The sequence below is a fragment of the Sparassis crispa genome (genome assembly GCF_003851025.1).
Source record: "Sparassis crispa DNA, contig_000003F, whole genome shotgun sequence".
Classification (NCBI taxonomy): Eukaryota; Fungi; Basidiomycota; class Agaricomycetes; order Polyporales; family Sparassidaceae; genus Sparassis; species Sparassis crispa.
Window position 1 is genome coordinate 3702630 of NW_020939750.1, and position 17564 is coordinate 3720193.

The following is a 17564-nucleotide window of genomic DNA, read 5'->3' on the forward strand; positions in this document are numbered from 1 at the left end:
CCCTGTCCTCCGCTGCAGGCGACAGTGCCGAACGGAGGACGCGGCGATGCCGGGGAAAATAATTTACTCATTGGCGACCTGGCAAACACGCGGATCAGTCGTGCATATAACCGCACAAGCGCAGCTGTACTTACCTTCAGCACCCGTCTACCACCATTGTACCCGTAGTCTTCCTCGTCGCGGATGCTCATGCGGTTCGCGTCTTCCTGATGCCACGGAATACCTGGCACATCGCGCTCACCGCTCTCGGCCGAGGTATCAGGCGTTGTCGAATTACCAGAAAGGGGACGCTGCTCCGGAGACGTCGAACCCCCGAACGGGTTAGGCAGCGGCGACTGTGCGGTATACCCCTCGTACGGATCCTCCATGGCGACCAGGTGCGCATCAGACTGGGGCTGCTGAAGATTCGACTGAGCAGAATACCCGTATTGATTTCCAGGCATAGACGTATAGTTCGCGGGGTAGGCGCCGTGGTCAGACGAGCTCGCACCCGTCCCGGCCAACGCTGTTCCGCCGAGCATCGCAGCGCCCATGCTGCGATTCCGCGCGAGGTTCGCATTCGTCTGCGACAGGCCGCGGACGAGTTCTTCTGTCCCGGGCGCCCCAGCAAGGCCAGCGGCCTCGAGAAGACCGTAACCACTGCCGGTCGGGCCGTACGGGCCTTGCGTGTCCGCGAACGTATTCGGAGCCTGCATAGCTACCGGCGGAGGCGCGGCGAACGCGTTGTACGGCGTCGTCTGCTTCTGCCCCATGCTGCGTACACGATTGACGCCCGCAGCGCCGACGCCAGCAGCGCCTGCAGAGTGCACACTGGCAGCCGCAGCAGCGCCGACGCCAGCAGCACCCGCGGCGACCAGGGGACCGGCGTACGGGTCGAACGGCGGGAGCTCGCTCATGCTGTAGTTCTCACCGTGTCCCATGGGCTGCTGCGCGTACGTGCCGTGGCTGGCGTCCGAGTAGCCACTCTGGGCACCAAAGTCCCGGCGGTCCTCAGGGTAGCCGTAGTCGTCGTCCGTGAAGTCTGGGACGTGTGCACCGGCGGCGGCTTCTGCGGCGGCGAGAGCGACATCGTGGTCGAACTTCTTGGCGCGCTGGCGGCGGATCGCGGTAGTGACGAGGGCGACTACGATCGCAGCTACGACCAGGCCGACAACGGTGAACACCCCAGCGACGGCTCCTTTGTTATGGAAGAACCTAGAGGGAGTGAGTGGTCAACATCGCGGGCAGCGTTAGACAGTCGCCATGTGACACGTCTGGTCTCATGACCTGAATAGAAGAACCAAAAAAGGGAGGTACTCACCCCTTGCTGGCGACGGCGTTGTTAGCGACATCGGTAGCCGCAGGGCCGCCAACGGTGCTGGTCAAAGTTACGACGACACCTCCTGAAGTGCTCAACCTCAGGGAGGTGCTGTAGGACGGAGTGGACGAGGTGCTGCTTAAACTGGTCAGGGAGCTAGTCGGCACCGATGTCGAGCCCGTCGAAGATAAACTTGAGGAAGAAGAGTTAGAGGTAGGGCTAGACGAAGAAGTGCTGGCAGAGCTGCTGGACAACGAGGATGAGGACGCGGATGCGGATGAGGACGATGATTGAGCAGATGATGAGCTGGAAGGGGGTGGAGAAGAGGATGACGATGAGGACGACGAGGACTGAGGAGTAGAAGAAGATAAGGAGCTTGAAGGGCTGGAACTGGAGGAAGATGAAGAGGATTGGCTCGTCGGGGTAGGAGTAGATATAGGGAAGGGGCTATGAGATATCAGTTAATGAGGTGAGTTATAGCGTTCTACGCAGTGAAACTTACGTGAAAGGGAGGCTGATCGATGAGGTTGGGAGAGCTGGTCAACGCAGGCACAACGGTGAGTAAAAAACGATAGTCGATGCGCGGGGACGTACACATGGCGGATGATCAACGAGAAAACGACAAGCAGTTAGCGTAAAGAGCGTGGAATCGTCCTGAGAGAACGAATTGGTTTGGGAGCACTTCCAGCGTCGACGACGACGAGAGTGATGATGTTGGGGCCGACCGCGACGGCGAGGAGAGGACGAAGGAGGGCAGCGACGGGCGAACGGTCGGGAAGATGGACGACGAGCTCAAAGCCGGGCTCAGCGACGGAGATCACTCAAACGATCATTACCGCACAGTATTACGTAATCACAACACTTTTTCTTTGTGCACCTGATCACAATACACGATTACTCCGAGACAAACCCCGAAACAACAGCGACGCTCTCCACGCTCTCTGCGCGCATACAATCACTGCGACTGCCTCCTCCGCTTCGTTGACCTCCCCTCGTCCTCGCTGTCGCCGCTGTCCTCTGGCACGTCCCTCGCAGCCTTCAGGCCCTTCATCTTCCGCGTCTGCAGCTTCCCCAGGTCCTGCTTCGCGACGTGTATCCTGCCCCGCAGGTCCCCCATCTCGTCCACCTCCATGTTCTTCCGCTTCTTTCCCAGCCCCTTCTCCACGTCCTGCTTCCGCATCTTCGGCCGCTTCAAAGCCTGCTTCATCAGCTCCGGGTCCGCCTCCGTGTGTCGCCGCAGCGTGAGGTCCAGCGACGGCCCCATGGCCGCCAGCTCCACGCGCGGTATCCGCGTGCCGGACGCCAGCAGCCGAGTCGTGTACACGCGCACATGTACTTTTGGTAGTAACGAGTCTTGCGCCTTTGACGACGCCGATGGATCTGTCGCCGTAGTCGAGTTTAGCGAGGCGGGCGTGGGCGCGAGCGACACGCTGATAACGTGCTCCAGCCCCGTGAGGCATATCGAGTCGATGACCTCGCCGTTGAAAAAGTCCATGAGAAGCGACTTGAGCTGAATAAACCGCGGATGCGTATCGAACAGCTCCGACGCAAAGTGCATTAGTGGTTTGTGCCCCGGGGTCGCTTTTGGTGTCTACTAGCATGTCAGATCATGTAAAAGGTTGAACCAGATGAGATAAAGACCCACCTTGAACTCAGCCATGCCGACCCAGTTGTCTACACCCACCTCACACATATCGAGCACGCGCCCGTCAAACATGCGCACGAACGTGAGCCCATCCGGCCGCTTTTTCGTGCTCTGGCCCACCACAAACAGGCTCGCGTCGTTCTTCTGCGCCCAGAATTCGAGCGAGGAAGCGTCCTCGAAAGGCCGGACAGTATTCTTTTTCGAGAACGAGACGGCGTTCGGTCGCTTGAGCGACATCTATTGCATAGTCGTTCGGTACGGTCAGAAATTTGTCGGAACGGACAGGGCGAGAGCGTACTAGTTCCTTCATAGCTGCGCTGACTTTTTCTCCCGTATGTGTGCCCCGCACGAAGATAGCAATGCGCGGGTCCTCCACTTCCTTGGGCTCGCGTGCCTGCATCGCACGCTTCGACCGCGCATTTCTGGGTTTTCTGCATAAAAAATCAGCGGTGCAAAAGACTTTATCGTCGAATGAAACATACACTGTCCGCAACATGGCGAGTACTTATGCAAGCTGGGGATGGAAGAGCGGAGAAAATCTAGAAGTACGTAAGCAAGCACCGAAGTGCATAGGCGCCGAAGTGGACATCTGCATGAACGTCATTCGAATGCAGTTCGTGTCACGATACTGCAGAGTCTTATCGACAACACCACTGCCTCGCCGACTGTTTTCCACCCAGAGAGCGACTGTCTCAAAGCCATCGTCGCGGCCGCGAAACCGCTCCAAGACCAAGAGCGTCCACAAATCCTATCGAAGGAAAACCATGAAAGTGAGTAAGGGTGGACGCACACGCGCAGCTCATTTCACCCAACGTTCACATGCAGATCGCAATCGAGGGCTGCTGCCACGGCGAGCTCGACGCGATATACGCGCAAATCGGCGCACTAGAGCAGCGGAACAAGTACAAAGTCGACCTGCTCCTCATATGCGGCGACTTCCAGGCGGTCCGCAACCACCGCGACCTCCAGTGCATGGCCGTTCCAGACAAGTACCGCCAGCTCGGCGGCTTCTACAAGTAGGTGGGCGCCGTCGTTTTGCTGATGCGGTGGTTATCCTGATGCATGGGTGTAGGTATTATACTGGCGAGAAGGCCGCACCGGTGTTGACCATCGTCATTGGGGGAAACCACGAGGCGTCGAATTACCTCTGGGAGCTGTGAGTGCCATCTCATGGTTCTTTCATACTCTGCCATGTACGCTTCCAAACGTGTTTATGGCACAGAGCGGCAGTGTTGGAATTAGTTGACGAGTATTCGTGTGGAAACTAATTTATTTATCTCAGGTATCACGGCGGTTGGCTTGCGCCAAATATCTACTTTCTCGGCCACGCCGGATGCGTCCAAGTCAACGGAGTCCGTATAGCGGGCGCATCGGGTATATTTAAGCCTCAAGATTTCCGACAGGGTGGGTTTCTTGCTGTGACAAAGTATTCAAATAGACAGACAGCTAAGACTGTACTACGACACTTCAGGCCACTGGGAGCGCGTACCCTACAACCACGGCTCGATGCGCAGCATCTACCACATTCGCGAGTTCAACGTCCGCAAGTTATCACTCGTGCGTCTCATGCGCCTACCGCGCTTTCCGAGTGCTGAACCTCACTTATGCTGCAGCTGTCCTCCCCGACCATCTTTCTCTCACACGACTGGCCGCAGTCCATCGAGCATCATGGGAACCTCCCCGAGCTCCTCCGGCGCAAGCCGTACTTCCGCGAGGACATCAAGAAGGGGGCGCTCGGCTCTCCGCCCATGATGGGCCTCCTGCACACGCTGCAGCCCGAATGGTGGTTCGCCGCGCACCTACATTGTCGGTTCGAGGCGCGCGTCGTGCACGAAACGGCGAGCGGAGCGAGTATAGGGACGTCTGCTGTAGATAAGAACCCCGATGAAATTGCCATCGAGGACGACGATGACGATGACGAGAAGGCCGGAACGACGGAAGCTGAGGCAGAGGTGTCCCCCATAAATAACGGTGACGTCGCGGCGGCTCCACGGAACTCCGACGAGATCGTGCTCGATGACGAAGAAGAAGACATCGTTGCTCCGCCCCCCGCACCACTTCCGCCAGCTGAGACGAAGTTCCTCGCGCTCGACAAGTGCCTGCCGAGGCGGCAATTCTTGGAGGTAAGTTCCATGGAGGGAGTGGTAACTCAGCTGAACCTTCTCCTGTAGATCGTCGATGTCCCCGTTCCTGCTTCCTTTACCCCTCCGTCGAACAGCAGTGGACCAGTGCTCGCGTACGACGCGGAGTGGCTCGCGATCACGAGGGCGTTCCATCCGTACATGTCTGTCAACCGTTCGCAAATTCCGTTTCCAGACGAGGCGCAGGCTCGAGAGGCGGTACGGCGCGAGCTGGAGTGGGTGAGGAGTAACGTGCTTGAAGGCAATAGGGAGAAGAGCGTAGATGAGTGTCAGCAGTTCGTGATGACGGCGCCTGCCCCGGGTTCGGAGGGTGCGGCACTGAAGCAACAACGTGAGTGCTCAAGCACGCAGCGTCCCCGCCGCATCGATATTGTCATGGACTCACCAACCCGTGTGCAGCGCCGCATTATCCGAACCCACAGACCGCCGCGTTCTGTGCGATGCTGGGTATCGAGAACAGAATCGACCCGCCGCCGTCTTTGTCTTCCCACCCGTCTCATGTCCCTACTGATTAGGTCTAAAATAATTCTACCGTTCATTCCGCCCTGCGGGATATCTGTCGGGATATCCGTGTCTGCATATGACAGTTCCCTGCACGCCCACCGGTTTGCACTCGACGCACATAAAGTTACTTTGACAGGCCGATGCAGTATCGGATGGTTTACAGAGTGTGTTCGTGTTTCGTGATGACAAGTTTACTCAATGCGATCACTCAACGGCCTTGGCTTGCCACGTCAACTGTCCGGCGCCAACAATTCAACACCGCGCCCATCGCGTGAACGGTCTGCTCGTTCTGAAACAAGTTCGCGATGCAGACCGACTCCTTGCCGAAGCGTGGTGGTGTACTCCGCATCAAATCGTGGCCATCCGAGGGCCGCTCACAAGGCCTGCGAGACATCGCTAAAATCAGCACGACCAATATTGGTGATCTTTGTATTTCTCGTGGTCTCTTTCTCAGAGCACGGCACGGTGAGTACGTTCGCGATAACGCGGGGGTTGTTCTGTGTACCAAAAAATCTTTCTGCGTGCACGACTGACAAGACATGTCCCCTAACTATCTATTGCTGACACCAGAAGTTGATGCTGCGGTCGCATGTCCATCCGCCGCGTCGACTTTCCGTGATACGGTAAGGTTTGAGGACGTTCTTCGCGATCCCCGTGTAATCTGATGCACATTCAATCTAGACGGCCTTCGATGCCAACTCTATGCATGAAGCTTACGCTGCACTGGAGTCTTGAGAGCAGCGCTGGCTCGCATCACCTTCTCCTCCTTGCCCTTTCCAGAAACTTTTGGGCTCGCAGGGCCAGTGGCGGTCCATACTATCGCGTGAGTATCCCGCTGAATAGAGCAGGCCTCGGCATCCATTGCCCAGGAGCATTTTTCTCGTCCGTGTCTTGTCTTGTCTTGTCATGTGGTGTGGGTTGTTGTTCTTCCAGGTCAGGCTGATTGTTGACGCGCCGCAGCTCCCATGAATGTACGGGCACAACTGACAAAGGAAGACGAAGAAGGGAAGAATGGGAGAAAACGTGAGGAGGAACGGGCAGCTTTGGTCTGTTATTGATCACGAACTTGCGGTAAGAATTCGCGCTTCTCGGAGCTGGAGGGGAACCTGAGAGCCACTTGTTTTGATGGGCACGAAAACCGCGGATGAGCGCCTTGCGGCTCAAGCCATTGCCATCTGTCATGACGCCGTTGCGTGCACCGATTATTTATACATGATAATCGGCGTCTCAGTGGAGCGTATGTCGGAAAAATCCGTTCTCTCCCGTGAACGTGTCTCATGTTTTTCACCTGCCTGGATGGATCTTCCTGAATGTCATTTTTACTCCATAGTTTCGTGCAGTGGGGTTCTCCCAATCGCGAGGGTATCAAAGCCATATCATTGGTTCGTCGCACCCCCTAAGGTTTTTAACTTTGTTTTCATGTTTTGCTCGCATCCAATAGCGGCGTCGATAATTTACACGGCGGTAGCTTAATCCTGGGTAAGCGCACAAGGACTATCATTCCGTCTTTTGCGGCACCAAGTCTCATCTGCTGCGCTGTCTAGGTTTTGTCAGTTCCTTCGCGCCAATGCTTGCACGGTACCATCATTCTGCATCTGTATGATCCACGCGTCGGAATGAATCAGCGATTCTAGATCTGGTGTTATTCGGTCGCGCGAGATCACGATGCTATGTACCACACGTTCAAAGTGCCCCGTTCCAATCCAACCTTCTCGATGCTGAAGAATGATATTGAAACTCGCCGCGGCGGAGGAGTGCGAGCTCCGACTGCGCCGCCGCCCAGGTGTACCGTGTGGGGGCGGTGCTGAGCCTCGCACTCGTTGGAACACGCTTCTTCGCTGCAAGAGAGGATGATAAGCTTTGGTCCGGTGATTCTGTGGGACTCTCCTAGCTGGTTCTCGATCCACATACCCTCGCCCGAGTACGCCCGCCGCATCCTTGTTTTTTTTTGTTTGATCCGCTGACCTTGGGGCCGTTTGTTATACATGTTCGATCCGTCCGTTCAACGTCCACCAACGCAAGGCGCGTGGAGTCTCAACCGCTTCTGCGCCGCAAGGTATGTCGGACCATGCGATGCCGCGTCTTCCTCACTCGCGCCGATGGGCTTTGCTCAGCCCAGAGCCACCGTGTGGCGAATCCGGGACGGCTCCAACAGTTGCCCAAGATGCGCCCATGCTCTTCTCATTCCGAGCCACGCGATGCGACGGTCCGTCCTCCATTCAAGTCTCGCGCACAAATCACAGGCAGCCGTTTGGGCCGGTCGTCGCGAGCCAGGCTTGGTGCCGCGTCTTCGTCACTACAGTCCAGAGCCGCGTGCGTGGCGAATCCGGGGACGGCGCCAACGCGCCCAAGCTGCTCGAGATGCGTCCGTGCTCGTGTTACTCCAAGCCACGCGGTGCGACGTTCCGTCCTCTATTCAAGGTTCGTCACTGGGTATGGCGCAGCCCAGAGCCGCGTACGTGGCGAATCCGGGGACGGCTCCAACGAGCACCAATTGCCCAAGATGCGTCCGTGCTCTTGTTACTCCAAGCCACGCGGTGCGACGGTCCGTCCTCCATTCAAAGTTCACGCACAAATCAGAGGCAGCCGTTTGGGCCGGTCGTCGCGAGCCAGGCTTGGTGCCGTGTCTTTCTCGTCACTGCAGCCCAGAGCCGCATACGTGGCGAATCCGGGGACGGCGCCAACGCGCCCAAGCTGCTCGAGATGCGTCCACGCATGTCCGCGCACGCGGTGCGACGTCTTGTCCTGCGTTCAACTCTCGTGCACTACAAATCAGAGGCAGCCATGGGCCGGTCGTTCGACTCAAGACGAACTTGCGAGGCAGGCTAGGTGCGTCGACAGAACCGCCGTGTGGCGAATCCGGGGACGGCTTGAGCGTGATACGTTCTGCTCTCGATGCGCCCGTGCATGTTCATCCCGAGCCCCGTCTCGTCCTCCCATTCAAGTCTCGCGCACAAATCAGAGGCCGGCCATTCGACCGAAGACGCGCGAGCCAGGCCACCGTCATCCTCCGACGCCTTCGTCTTCGTCTTCGCTCTGCCCAGCCCCACTGAGTGGCTGTCCAGGGCCATTTTTTTCTCTGCACAGACGCGGACGCGAATCTGCGCTGCCACCGGGTCGAATCTGGCAGATCGTTTCGCGCGTGCGTTGAGCGGGGGGGGGTATTAAGGGACACTTGGGGTCTCCGCGCGCGCTCATCGATCTCGCTGCATCTGGGCGCCGGGACGCACCGGGCGTCGCCGCACTGGCACCGTGGACGTGCCGGCGGTGAGCAGATGGGCCGTGTCCGCCGGGCCTGGGCCTGCTGCCTGTATCGCGCGCGGTGCGGCTCATCGTTGACCCGCGCACCTATCGCGGCGTATGTTTTTTTTTCTTTTCCTTTCGTTATGGTTCTGCGCACGCCAAGGAGGATGTGTCAGGCGTCGGTACCATCGGGGGGAAAAATTTGCAGGAGCCGTGGGGGGTTCTCGGGGCGTCGCAGCGCCGTCTGGAATGGAGGTGTTTGCTTGTTCGGGCACACTGGCGGGTGGAGGCGCGGGGGCTGGAGCTTGTGGCGTCGGATTGCGGAGGGACGGAGCGGAGCATGTGCTGCTGTCCTCGACGCGGGTCTGGATCTGGAGCGGTCACGGTGGGCGTACATAGACACCCACATCGGCTCGCTGTGCGTGTTCGCGTCGCAAATATTGCTGCGCGATCGCGTCGGTCGGTGGACTACGCTGCGTGCGTGTTCTCACAGTGTGCGTGAACGAAAGGACGTTTCGGGCCAAAGGCGCCACTCGGCGGGGTATCTCTATCTCGGTATGCAGGAATCGAACTCACGTGGGACGTCCGGCACGTCGCCGCGGTGGTGGTCTCACCTGGACAGACGGTATCATCGTATCAGCAAGGCTCGAGAGCAGCTGCGGCTGGAGAACTGTAGAGCCGCTGGGGCGCGACTGGCCATGGCCGTGGATAACAGGCTGAGATAACCCGCGGGCGCTGGTCGCTCAGAACGCGAGTGTCGAAAACGGGATACTGTTCGGCGCGTACGGTGTGGGCGCAAGCGCCTGGCGTCAGAGCGAGGGATTAGGACGATTGAGAGCAGCGTGGGGGGGGAGAGAGCTGGTGCCCCTGTAAATCCGCCCTGATCGACTGGTGCTCGCTGAGCGCGGAGGAAACTCCGTGAACGTGGCGGAGGAAGATGTGGGTGATGTGATGATCAGCCGGTGTTCCAGAGAAAATCTGACGCTGCGGCGACGTGCTCGCTCACGCAGAGGACAAGGATGAGGTCGAATGGAGAACAAGCTTGGGAGGAGCCTGTGGCTTTGCGAGGCTGCGTGCGCGATGGGGGCGGCGCGGTGAGCGGAGGGAAGGGCCGAGAGGCCGGTGGGGCGGGGTTGCTGTTCTGGGAACAAGTGTGGGTGGAGATCGCCGGGGGAGGTTCTTCCGAGGACGCGCGGGACAAGGGCAGCCAAACGGGAGCTGTGCACGTCTGAGCACGACGTGACAGCAGCGGCCAACCTCTCGGAGGACGAGTCGTGCGAGATTGCTGTGTTGGCGGCGAAGCGTGATGGACGGATGGACGCCAGACGGAGGCTCTCGACGGCTGGGCGAATCGCGCCGTTTGCAGAGTTCCGTGCGGACTGGTCTGGGACGCGACGGCGAGCTGCAGACGAGGTCAATTGGGCAGCGCGCCGCGCACTGTCAGAAAAGTTACGCTGTTACCTAACACGAACAGCGTACGCGTAGCACGTGGGGCGGTGAGCTAGAGAGAACATAAGAAAAAACATACGGAGGAGATCGACGTGAGGAAGTCTCGAAGAGTCGGAGCCGGCGTGCCTGGCCCGAGGGAACGGGCAGATTGGGACTCCGCCGTGCCTTAATTGTGAGGTCAGGCACCTTTTAGGATGCTCTGCGTTGGTTCAACTCGGGCCCATGGACAACTCAAAGTCCCCGCAAAACTCGCCCCCTGACGACGACGACGTTCGTCCCGACATGGCTGCCGCTGTCGCCCAGCCCGCCGTCCCGCCCCCGCCCCCCGCCAGCCCCCCCGCCGCGTCCACCGCTGCGCCGGCCGGTGTCGGCGTCAACAAGCGATACCGCGCCGCTCCAGCCAAGACGTTCCAGTGCAGGGGCTACGGCGAATGCAGGATGGTTTTCAGTAGGAGCGAACATCTCGCCAGGCACATCAGGTACGCTCCTCGTCCGCTGCGTTCCCCGCTCTTATTCTCACATCCCCCGCAGGAAACACACCGGGGAGCGGCCGTTCACCTGCCATTGCAGCAAGCAATTTTCCCGGCTCGACAACCTCCGCCAGCATGCGCAGACCGTGCACGCCGACAAGCAGGACCAGAACGAGCGCATGATGCACGAGCTCACCTCGCTCCACGCCAGCATGACCGCCGCCAACAAGGGCGCCCCGGCCCGCGGGAAGCGCGCCCAGCTTCCCGCGCCTGACCCCGCCCTCACCGATGCCGCCGATCACGTCTCGGTCAAGCAGGAGGAGCCCTCGCACGTCCTTCCGCCCGTCCATCAGCGCCCCGGCACCAGCACCGGCTACGAGGGAGGCTATCACACCGGGAGTAGTACATGGCACGTACAGACCTCCGACGTCGACCGCCCCGCCGTCCGCCCCACGAACAGCCATTCCTTTCGTGATCCCGGCCAGTCCTTTCTTGCCCCCACCGCATCCTCGCAGTCACCCGCCTCTGCTACCACAGCAGCGTCAGCCGCCCAGTCACACCAGCACCCCGGCCAGTCCTTTCGGATCCCCTCCTACGCCTCTTTCAACTTCAGTCTCCCCGACATCCCAGTCGGGGTTCGCCCCGGATCTGGCAACGGCCCTGCGGCACACCCCGCCCGATCCCTCCCGCCACTCGCTGCCGTCGTCTCCTCATCCCTCGCTCGCGCCCTCCCTCTCCCGCCACCCCCCTTCCCCGCCCCGCCATCTCACCAGCAGCAGCTCCAGCAACCCCTCACTCACTCCCATGTACTACCCTTACCTACCCCATCCCAATATGGCATCTATGCTCGACGGCCATCCACAGCCACTCGCCCCGGAACCGCTCCCGCTGCATACTACTACCCCGCTCTTTACCCTGCAGGAGCTGGAGCAGTACCGTCAATGGCTCCGCTACGACCAGAACTACCACTTCCACAACCACCCTATGCCCATGGACGTCCCGGCGAGTCACTACGCCGACTCGGAACTGGCGGCGGCGCAGCAGCAGCAGCAGCAGCAGATGCAGGAGGATATGAACGCGAGCCGACGTCTCCCGGGGGAGCATACAACGACTCCCCATTTTCCTTCCACGCTCCCGCCACTGCAACAGCCACGGACGCATCCGCAGCTGCGCACGCGGGCCTCCCAGCCAATCCTCGCAAGCGACCTTATTCGGGATCAGACGATGATGGCCCGCGTGAGCGAGGAGATGCTGGCCGCGCAGTTAGCCGCGGCGGGCGCGTCGGGGAGTTCTACGGCGGGGACTACAACAACAACTACGACTACGGGGCCGATTCTCGGCCCCAGTCTCGGCGCCTCTCCGTCATGGAGCTCTGCAATGACACCGATGCAGATGGAGCCCCCGTTCGACCATTTCTTCCCGTACCCGCAGCAGCAGCAGCAGGCGGGCCCGACTCGCGGCCCACCACCACATCCGGACTCTGCATTGGCGCCGCGCAGCTCGCACTCGTCGATCGGACACCCACTCCCACTCCCGACTCTCCAGGGGCCCATCGCCGCGCAAGCCCACCGGTATTCGCACGAGCTGCACCGCCAGCAGCGCCAGCAGCACGATCGCCTCCGCCAGGCGCAGCGCGAGGGCCGCCGCTCGGAGCAGGCGTATCTCCACCCGCAGCAGTACGTGGACTACCAGCACCCGTGCGCGGGTACGCAGCACGGGCGCCCCAGCCCGAGCCCCAGCATCAGCCCGCATGGACAGCAGGGCCCGGCGGACGCTCACCCGTACTTCCAGGGGCCGGCGCAAGGGTACCCGGATGGGAGTGGGACGACGCTCGGGCGGGATTCCGAGGAGGCGTATCGACACCACGCAGCGATGATGGACGGAGCGTATCACATGATGGACGCGGGGGATCCGCTGGACCTGGTGGGAGTCCCCGGAGTGCAGGGGAGCAGCCCTGCGGGAATGATCAAGTACGAGTCGCCGCTGCCGTTGGAATGAGGGCGTAGCTGCGTCGCGGTGGTATTTATTGCTGCCTGTCCTGTTGGACGCGTTGGCGTTAACAGGTCGGGCGGGATGTGCGTGCGTGCGTTCTTTTCCCGCTCGTTGTCCTTTCTTGCTGTGCTATGCGCGATGCAAAACTTGACGGTCTTGTTCGTCCACTGACTTACACGTATATATTGTATACCACATCTCAGACTCTGACTCTGTTCGTGATCACGCTATAGCTTACATGGTCTATACACAGTTCTAATCCGACACTTTCGTGTTTTCGTGTTACATCTCCTCTTTTTTTTTGGTTTTCCTTGGATCGGGCCCCCGGGTTTTTTGGTTGTAGATACATGCAGTTTTTAAATCGTTTTGGATTGGCTACGACCGTCGCTCGTTTACTTGTCGATATTCTTAGTGTACCGCGGTTACCCTGCGCGCGCGTAGAGTTGCTGGCGTTGTTTACGGTGGGTTGCTGTAGAATAAAATTAATGTCGGAGATGCGAGAGGGAATCCGCTCAGCGTTGACCATGCAAATTGGGTGTCAACACTGTCGCACTGTCTCTTTTACCCCTCTACAGCTATCAAGTCGGAATCCGCGGAGGTTTCAGAGAATATCATCTCTGTGGCGCAGGGAGCACGATGCGATCTGGTAATCGCCCACACAGCCCGATCGTGGACGTCCGCGTGCTACGAACTTCCTCCAACCGTCACGTCGCGAGGCGCCGCCAGCATCCTGATGCGCAACAACACTGGCCGCTGACTAACCCCGCGCGTCGCCCCCGACGTTCTCCTCGTCGACCGACGCGTCACAGGACTGAACACGGCTAACGATAGACGATAGCCCAGAAGAGGCGCTGATGGACATAATATCCTGCGACAGTTGTCGAAGATGATCACTCGCCGGATCACCCTTCCTCCATCAGGAGAGCTTCGTTTTTACTCACCTCCTACCACGCTCGCCGACGCCGACTGGCAGGAGCTCTTCCTGGCCTCTTCTCACCGCCTGGCTATCTGTTTGCCAGCTGTGAGCGCCCTTCTCGCTCACACACCCGACGAGCGACGACCGCGGTTAGCATCTCTGCAGCAGTCCCCAGCCCCATGCCCGCCGCGCCCCCGCGAGAGCCAGAGCACAGGACAGCACGCCGATGAACTTCTCCCTGGACGACTCATCCCCCGAGCTCGTCTACTCTTCCGACTGGGGGATCCAGCCCGCCGCCGACCCCGCCTTCTTCCAGGGCACCTACCACGTCGCCGAGGCCGACGGCGCCACCGTCAACTTCACGTTCTCCGGCTCTGCCGTCGTGCTTTATGGCTCCAAGGGCCCCGGGCACGTACGTCGCACCTCCGCTTGTACGTTCCCTTGCGCTGATGGTCGCTTCGCAGGGCAACTACAGTGTCCAGTATGACAACTTCGTCATGGTGAACATATCCGCGTACGCTTCGGAGATGGAGTACCAGCAGCTCCTCTTCCAGAACGCGTTCGCGCAGGACGCGGAGCACTTTATCTCGTTCGCCGCGCACCTCAGCGCGGAGGGCCCGTGGGTCGACTTTGACTACCTCGAGATCACGCAGGCTGAGAGCAGGTGCGCTTACTGCTTGCTCGGCTTGCGGTCCGGGCTTGGCTGATGAGTGCGGTGCTCAGTGCGAATGGGTCGACGCCGATGCCGACGTCATCAGGGGCTGTGGCGACGCTGGTGCCCCCGTGGATGTATGTTCTTTTTCTTTCTTCCTTCCTTGCTGTGTCTGTGTCTGTCTGGCTGTCTCTATCCCGATGAGCGGCGCGTGAGCGCGTCTCGCGCGTGCTTCTCCCGTGAAGTTCGAATGCGGCTTCGCGCTCAGGTGCCTTTCGTTTTCTGGCGCTCTTCAGCTGGCGCTATGTGCCTAGCGCCAATCGTTCCTACTTTATTCAGGCTTCTCGCACAGCAGATGTGTGTGACGTATCTTGGTGTGAGCTTGTGTTCCTGGCGATTTGGCGCTGTGCTTTTTTTAACGTGCGGTATCGCTTCGTGCCTCCACACCAGTTTCGCGCCGTTCGAGACTGTGTGCCCCCCGTTTCTCGCCGTCAAACCTTTGATTTGCCGCACTGGCTGTGTACGCCTCCCCATTTTCCTCCGGTTCAGCGGTGATGCACATCTGATAGTCCCATCGTTGCTGCTGGCTGCTGGAAGATTTTTTGATCGTCATACATCTTTCCTGTTATGACTCCTGATCTTTATCTTTTCCCGAACATCTTGTATACTCCATCGTCCTTTTACTTTGTTCTTCGTCAGATCCAGGTTTCGTCGCTGACACATCCACAGGGCCAGTCAGTCCACTTCGTCCAGCCAGTCCCCCACCCCGAGTCTGTCCCCCTCGCCCACCACACACGCCTCGCCCACCAACGTCGCCCTCATCCTCGCCGTGCTCTTCGGCGCTCTCTTCGGGCTGCTCCTGCTGGCGCTCGCCGCATACTTCCTCCTCCGCCGCCGCGGCCGCTTCCGCACCCCGCGGCCGCGCCAGTTCCGCTATAGCGTGCCTCTAGCGATGCCCAAGGGCTCGGGGCACATCGCGCACGCGCCCGTCCTCGCCACTGGATCCCTTGCGAACCTGTACGGCGCGTCGCCCCCGCCGGGCGCTGTCGTGTCGAGCGTGGGGGCGGGCGGCGGGGCTGGGTACGTGCACATGTTGCTGCCGATGAGCTCGCCGACGCACGAGGGGAGCTTTGCGAGCGAGCTGGAGGAGAAGATCGTGCGGGAGAAGGAGGTTCAGAAGGAGGAGGAGGAGCGCGGGACTTCGCCGGCCAGTGGCAGTGGCAGCGGCAGCGGGGTCGGGCACACGACGTATACCCGGGGGTTCCTGGCGTCGTCGCCGTTTAAGAAGGCGCATAAGGGCGACGCCGATTCGTTAAGGACGGACTTCTTGCAGGTGTGATCGGAGGGGGGCGGGGGCGGTGTTATGGACGGAAGGCAGAATATCTATCTGTATCTAATTGGTTAGCGGGCGGCGTCGCTTTCGTACGGTAGTACGTGTATTCTTTTTTTCTTCGTGTCGTCGTTTCGCCTTCCTGTTGTTCTTCTGTCGCACACATGTATGCCTCATCGATGTTGGACGAGGACACTGGCTGTTCTTTTCGCCCGCATTACATACCTCAGTACTTCTACATTTTCCTGACTAGCGACTTCCTGCATATTTCAGGAGATGGAATACATACAAGCTTCAGTCATATGTCCAAAATATTTGGGACTACGGATGTCGCGGCGTCATTAGTCGAAACATGCTCCATGGGGTGCAGATAACAAGGGCCTGTAATAATGGAGCAAAACTATTTTCACAACCCAGCCTCAATTATGCGCGTACTACAACATACAGTATGTGAACCTACAGTACTTATCAGAAAAACAGATGTATCGTTTCAGGTGTCGGGTGTCACCCATATATAGCAAGTCACCTTCCTTTTATGGAGTCACCCGAGGTGTTCGAGGTGTCGAGGGTGACCGGGTGACCAGGTGTTCGAGGTGTCGAAGGTGACCGGGTGACCAGGTGACCAGGTGACCGAGGTGTCGGAGGTGACCCGGGGTGACTGTAGGCCGCATACAGATAACTGTAGACCGCATACAGAGTATTGTAGGCCTCTCTAGACCGCATACAGAATGCTATAGGCCACATACAGAATGCTATAGGCCACATACAGAATGCTACAGACCGCATACAGAGCACTACAAACCACTCTAAATCGCATACAAATCACTCTAGATCGCATACAGACCACTCTAGACCGCATACAGAATGCTATAGACCACATACAGACCACTATAGGCCATTATAGACCACATACAGACCACTATAGACTGCGTACAGACCACTATAGACTGCATACAGACCACTATAGATTGCATACAGAATACTGTACACCATGTACAGGTTATGAGGCCTCCTAGGACGAGCGTAGGGTCGCTGAGGGCGGGCAACCCCAACCCTAGGGTGGGGGTTCCCCGAGCGGACGCTAGGGGTACGCGTCCCCTTTGGGAAGGAGGCCATTGCCGAACCCTACGGACCGTGCCGTAGGGCACGTGCGCCATCACTAGCGCTGGTGAGGGGCCTCTGACCTGCGCGGCCGTCGCGGACGACCATGCGTGGAAAGGCACAGGTGGTTGCACAGGCGAGGTGGCGCGGGGGGGGGCGAGAACCACGCTGGCCATGAGTGGCCGTCGTAGACGACCGTTCGAGTTGCATGGAGTGCCAGGTCTGAGTTAAACCTGAGCCGAGGCCAGGAACAGGTGTCCGCTTTGGGAAGGGGACTGTTGCTGCACCCTACGGACCGTGCCGTAGGGCACGTGCACCATCATTAGCGCTGGCTGAGGGGCCCCTGACCTGCGTGGCCGTCGCGGACGACCGTGCGCGGAGAGGCACATATGACTGCACAGGCGAGGTGGCGCGGGGGGGGGCGAAGCACGCTGGCCATGAGTGGCCGTCGTAGACGGCCATTTTCGTTGCAGTGTGCGGAACCTGTCTCACCAAATATGCTTGTGCGCAAAACAAAGAAAAAAGAAAAAAGAGGTGTGAGCCAAGAGATGATCAGTGTGTGCGCATATAAGGATGGAGAGAAAGAATGCGAGTTTGGATGATCATATTCCTTCATCCTCAAACATCCACTTGTGAGCCGCCGGGACGCAGTCCCGAGAAGCGGCGAACAAGGTTAGGTTAGGTTAGGTTAGGTTAGGTTAGGGTTAGGTTAGGGTTAGGTTAGGTTAGGTTAGGTTAGGGTTAGGTTAGGTTAGGGTTAGGTTAGGTTAGGTTAGGTTAGGTTAGGTTAGGTTAGGTTAGGTTAGGTTAGGTTAGGGTTAGGT

General features: G+C 59.1%; 6 protein-coding genes across 6 annotated transcripts; 4 read left to right on the plus strand and 2 right to left on the minus strand.

Moving 5' to 3' along the window:
* Positions 1-63: 63 nt before the first annotated feature.
* On the minus strand, positions 64-1895 carry SCP_0413390 (hypothetical protein; the record flags this gene model as incomplete). The annotated part of the gene is made up of 5 exons (XM_027758064.1): positions 64-78; positions 135-1194; positions 1301-1744; positions 1800-1833; positions 1892-1895. 5 exons carry the CDS (start codon positions 1893-1895, stop codon positions 64-66), a joined length of 1557 nt encoding a protein of 518 aa, XP_027613865.1.
* Positions 1896-2252: 357 nt separating this feature from the next.
* Positions 2253-3438, minus strand: SCP_0413400 (Ribosome production factor 2 homolog; the record flags this gene model as incomplete). Its single annotated transcript, XM_027758065.1, has 4 exons — positions 2253-2888; positions 2943-3179; positions 3241-3373; positions 3425-3438. The coding sequence occupies 4 exons, from the start codon at positions 3436-3438 to the stop codon at positions 2253-2255; spliced, it is 1020 nt and encodes a 339-aa protein (XP_027613866.1).
* A 268-nt stretch (positions 3439-3706) lies between these two features.
* On the plus strand, positions 3707-5598 carry SCP_0413410 (Lariat debranching enzyme; the record flags this gene model as incomplete). Its single annotated transcript, XM_027758066.1, has 8 exons — positions 3707-3712; positions 3768-3958; positions 4015-4098; positions 4225-4346; positions 4414-4499; positions 4556-5065; positions 5114-5414; positions 5483-5598. 8 exons carry the CDS (start codon positions 3707-3709, stop codon positions 5596-5598), a joined length of 1416 nt encoding a protein of 471 aa, XP_027613867.1.
* A 1974-nt stretch (positions 5599-7572) lies between these two features.
* Positions 7573-8416, plus strand: SCP_0413420 (hypothetical protein; the record flags this gene model as incomplete). The annotated part of the gene is made up of 2 exons (XM_027758067.1): positions 7573-7643; positions 7702-8416. 2 exons carry the CDS (start codon positions 7573-7575, stop codon positions 8414-8416), a joined length of 786 nt encoding a protein of 261 aa, XP_027613868.1.
* A 2085-nt stretch (positions 8417-10501) lies between these two features.
* Positions 10502-12747, plus strand: SCP_0413430 (Biofilm and cell wall regulator 1; the record flags this gene model as incomplete). The annotated part of the gene is made up of 3 exons (XM_027758068.1): positions 10502-10758; positions 10811-11151; positions 11210-12747. The coding sequence occupies 3 exons, from the start codon at positions 10502-10504 to the stop codon at positions 12745-12747; spliced, it is 2136 nt and encodes a 711-aa protein (XP_027613869.1).
* A 1136-nt stretch (positions 12748-13883) lies between these two features.
* SCP_0413440 (hypothetical protein) lies at positions 13884-15648 on the plus strand (the record flags this gene model as incomplete). The annotated part of the gene is made up of 4 exons (XM_027758069.1): positions 13884-14069; positions 14122-14321; positions 14381-14446; positions 15039-15648. 4 exons carry the CDS (start codon positions 13884-13886, stop codon positions 15646-15648), a joined length of 1062 nt encoding a protein of 353 aa, XP_027613870.1.
* Positions 15649-17564: the final 1916 nt, after the last annotated feature.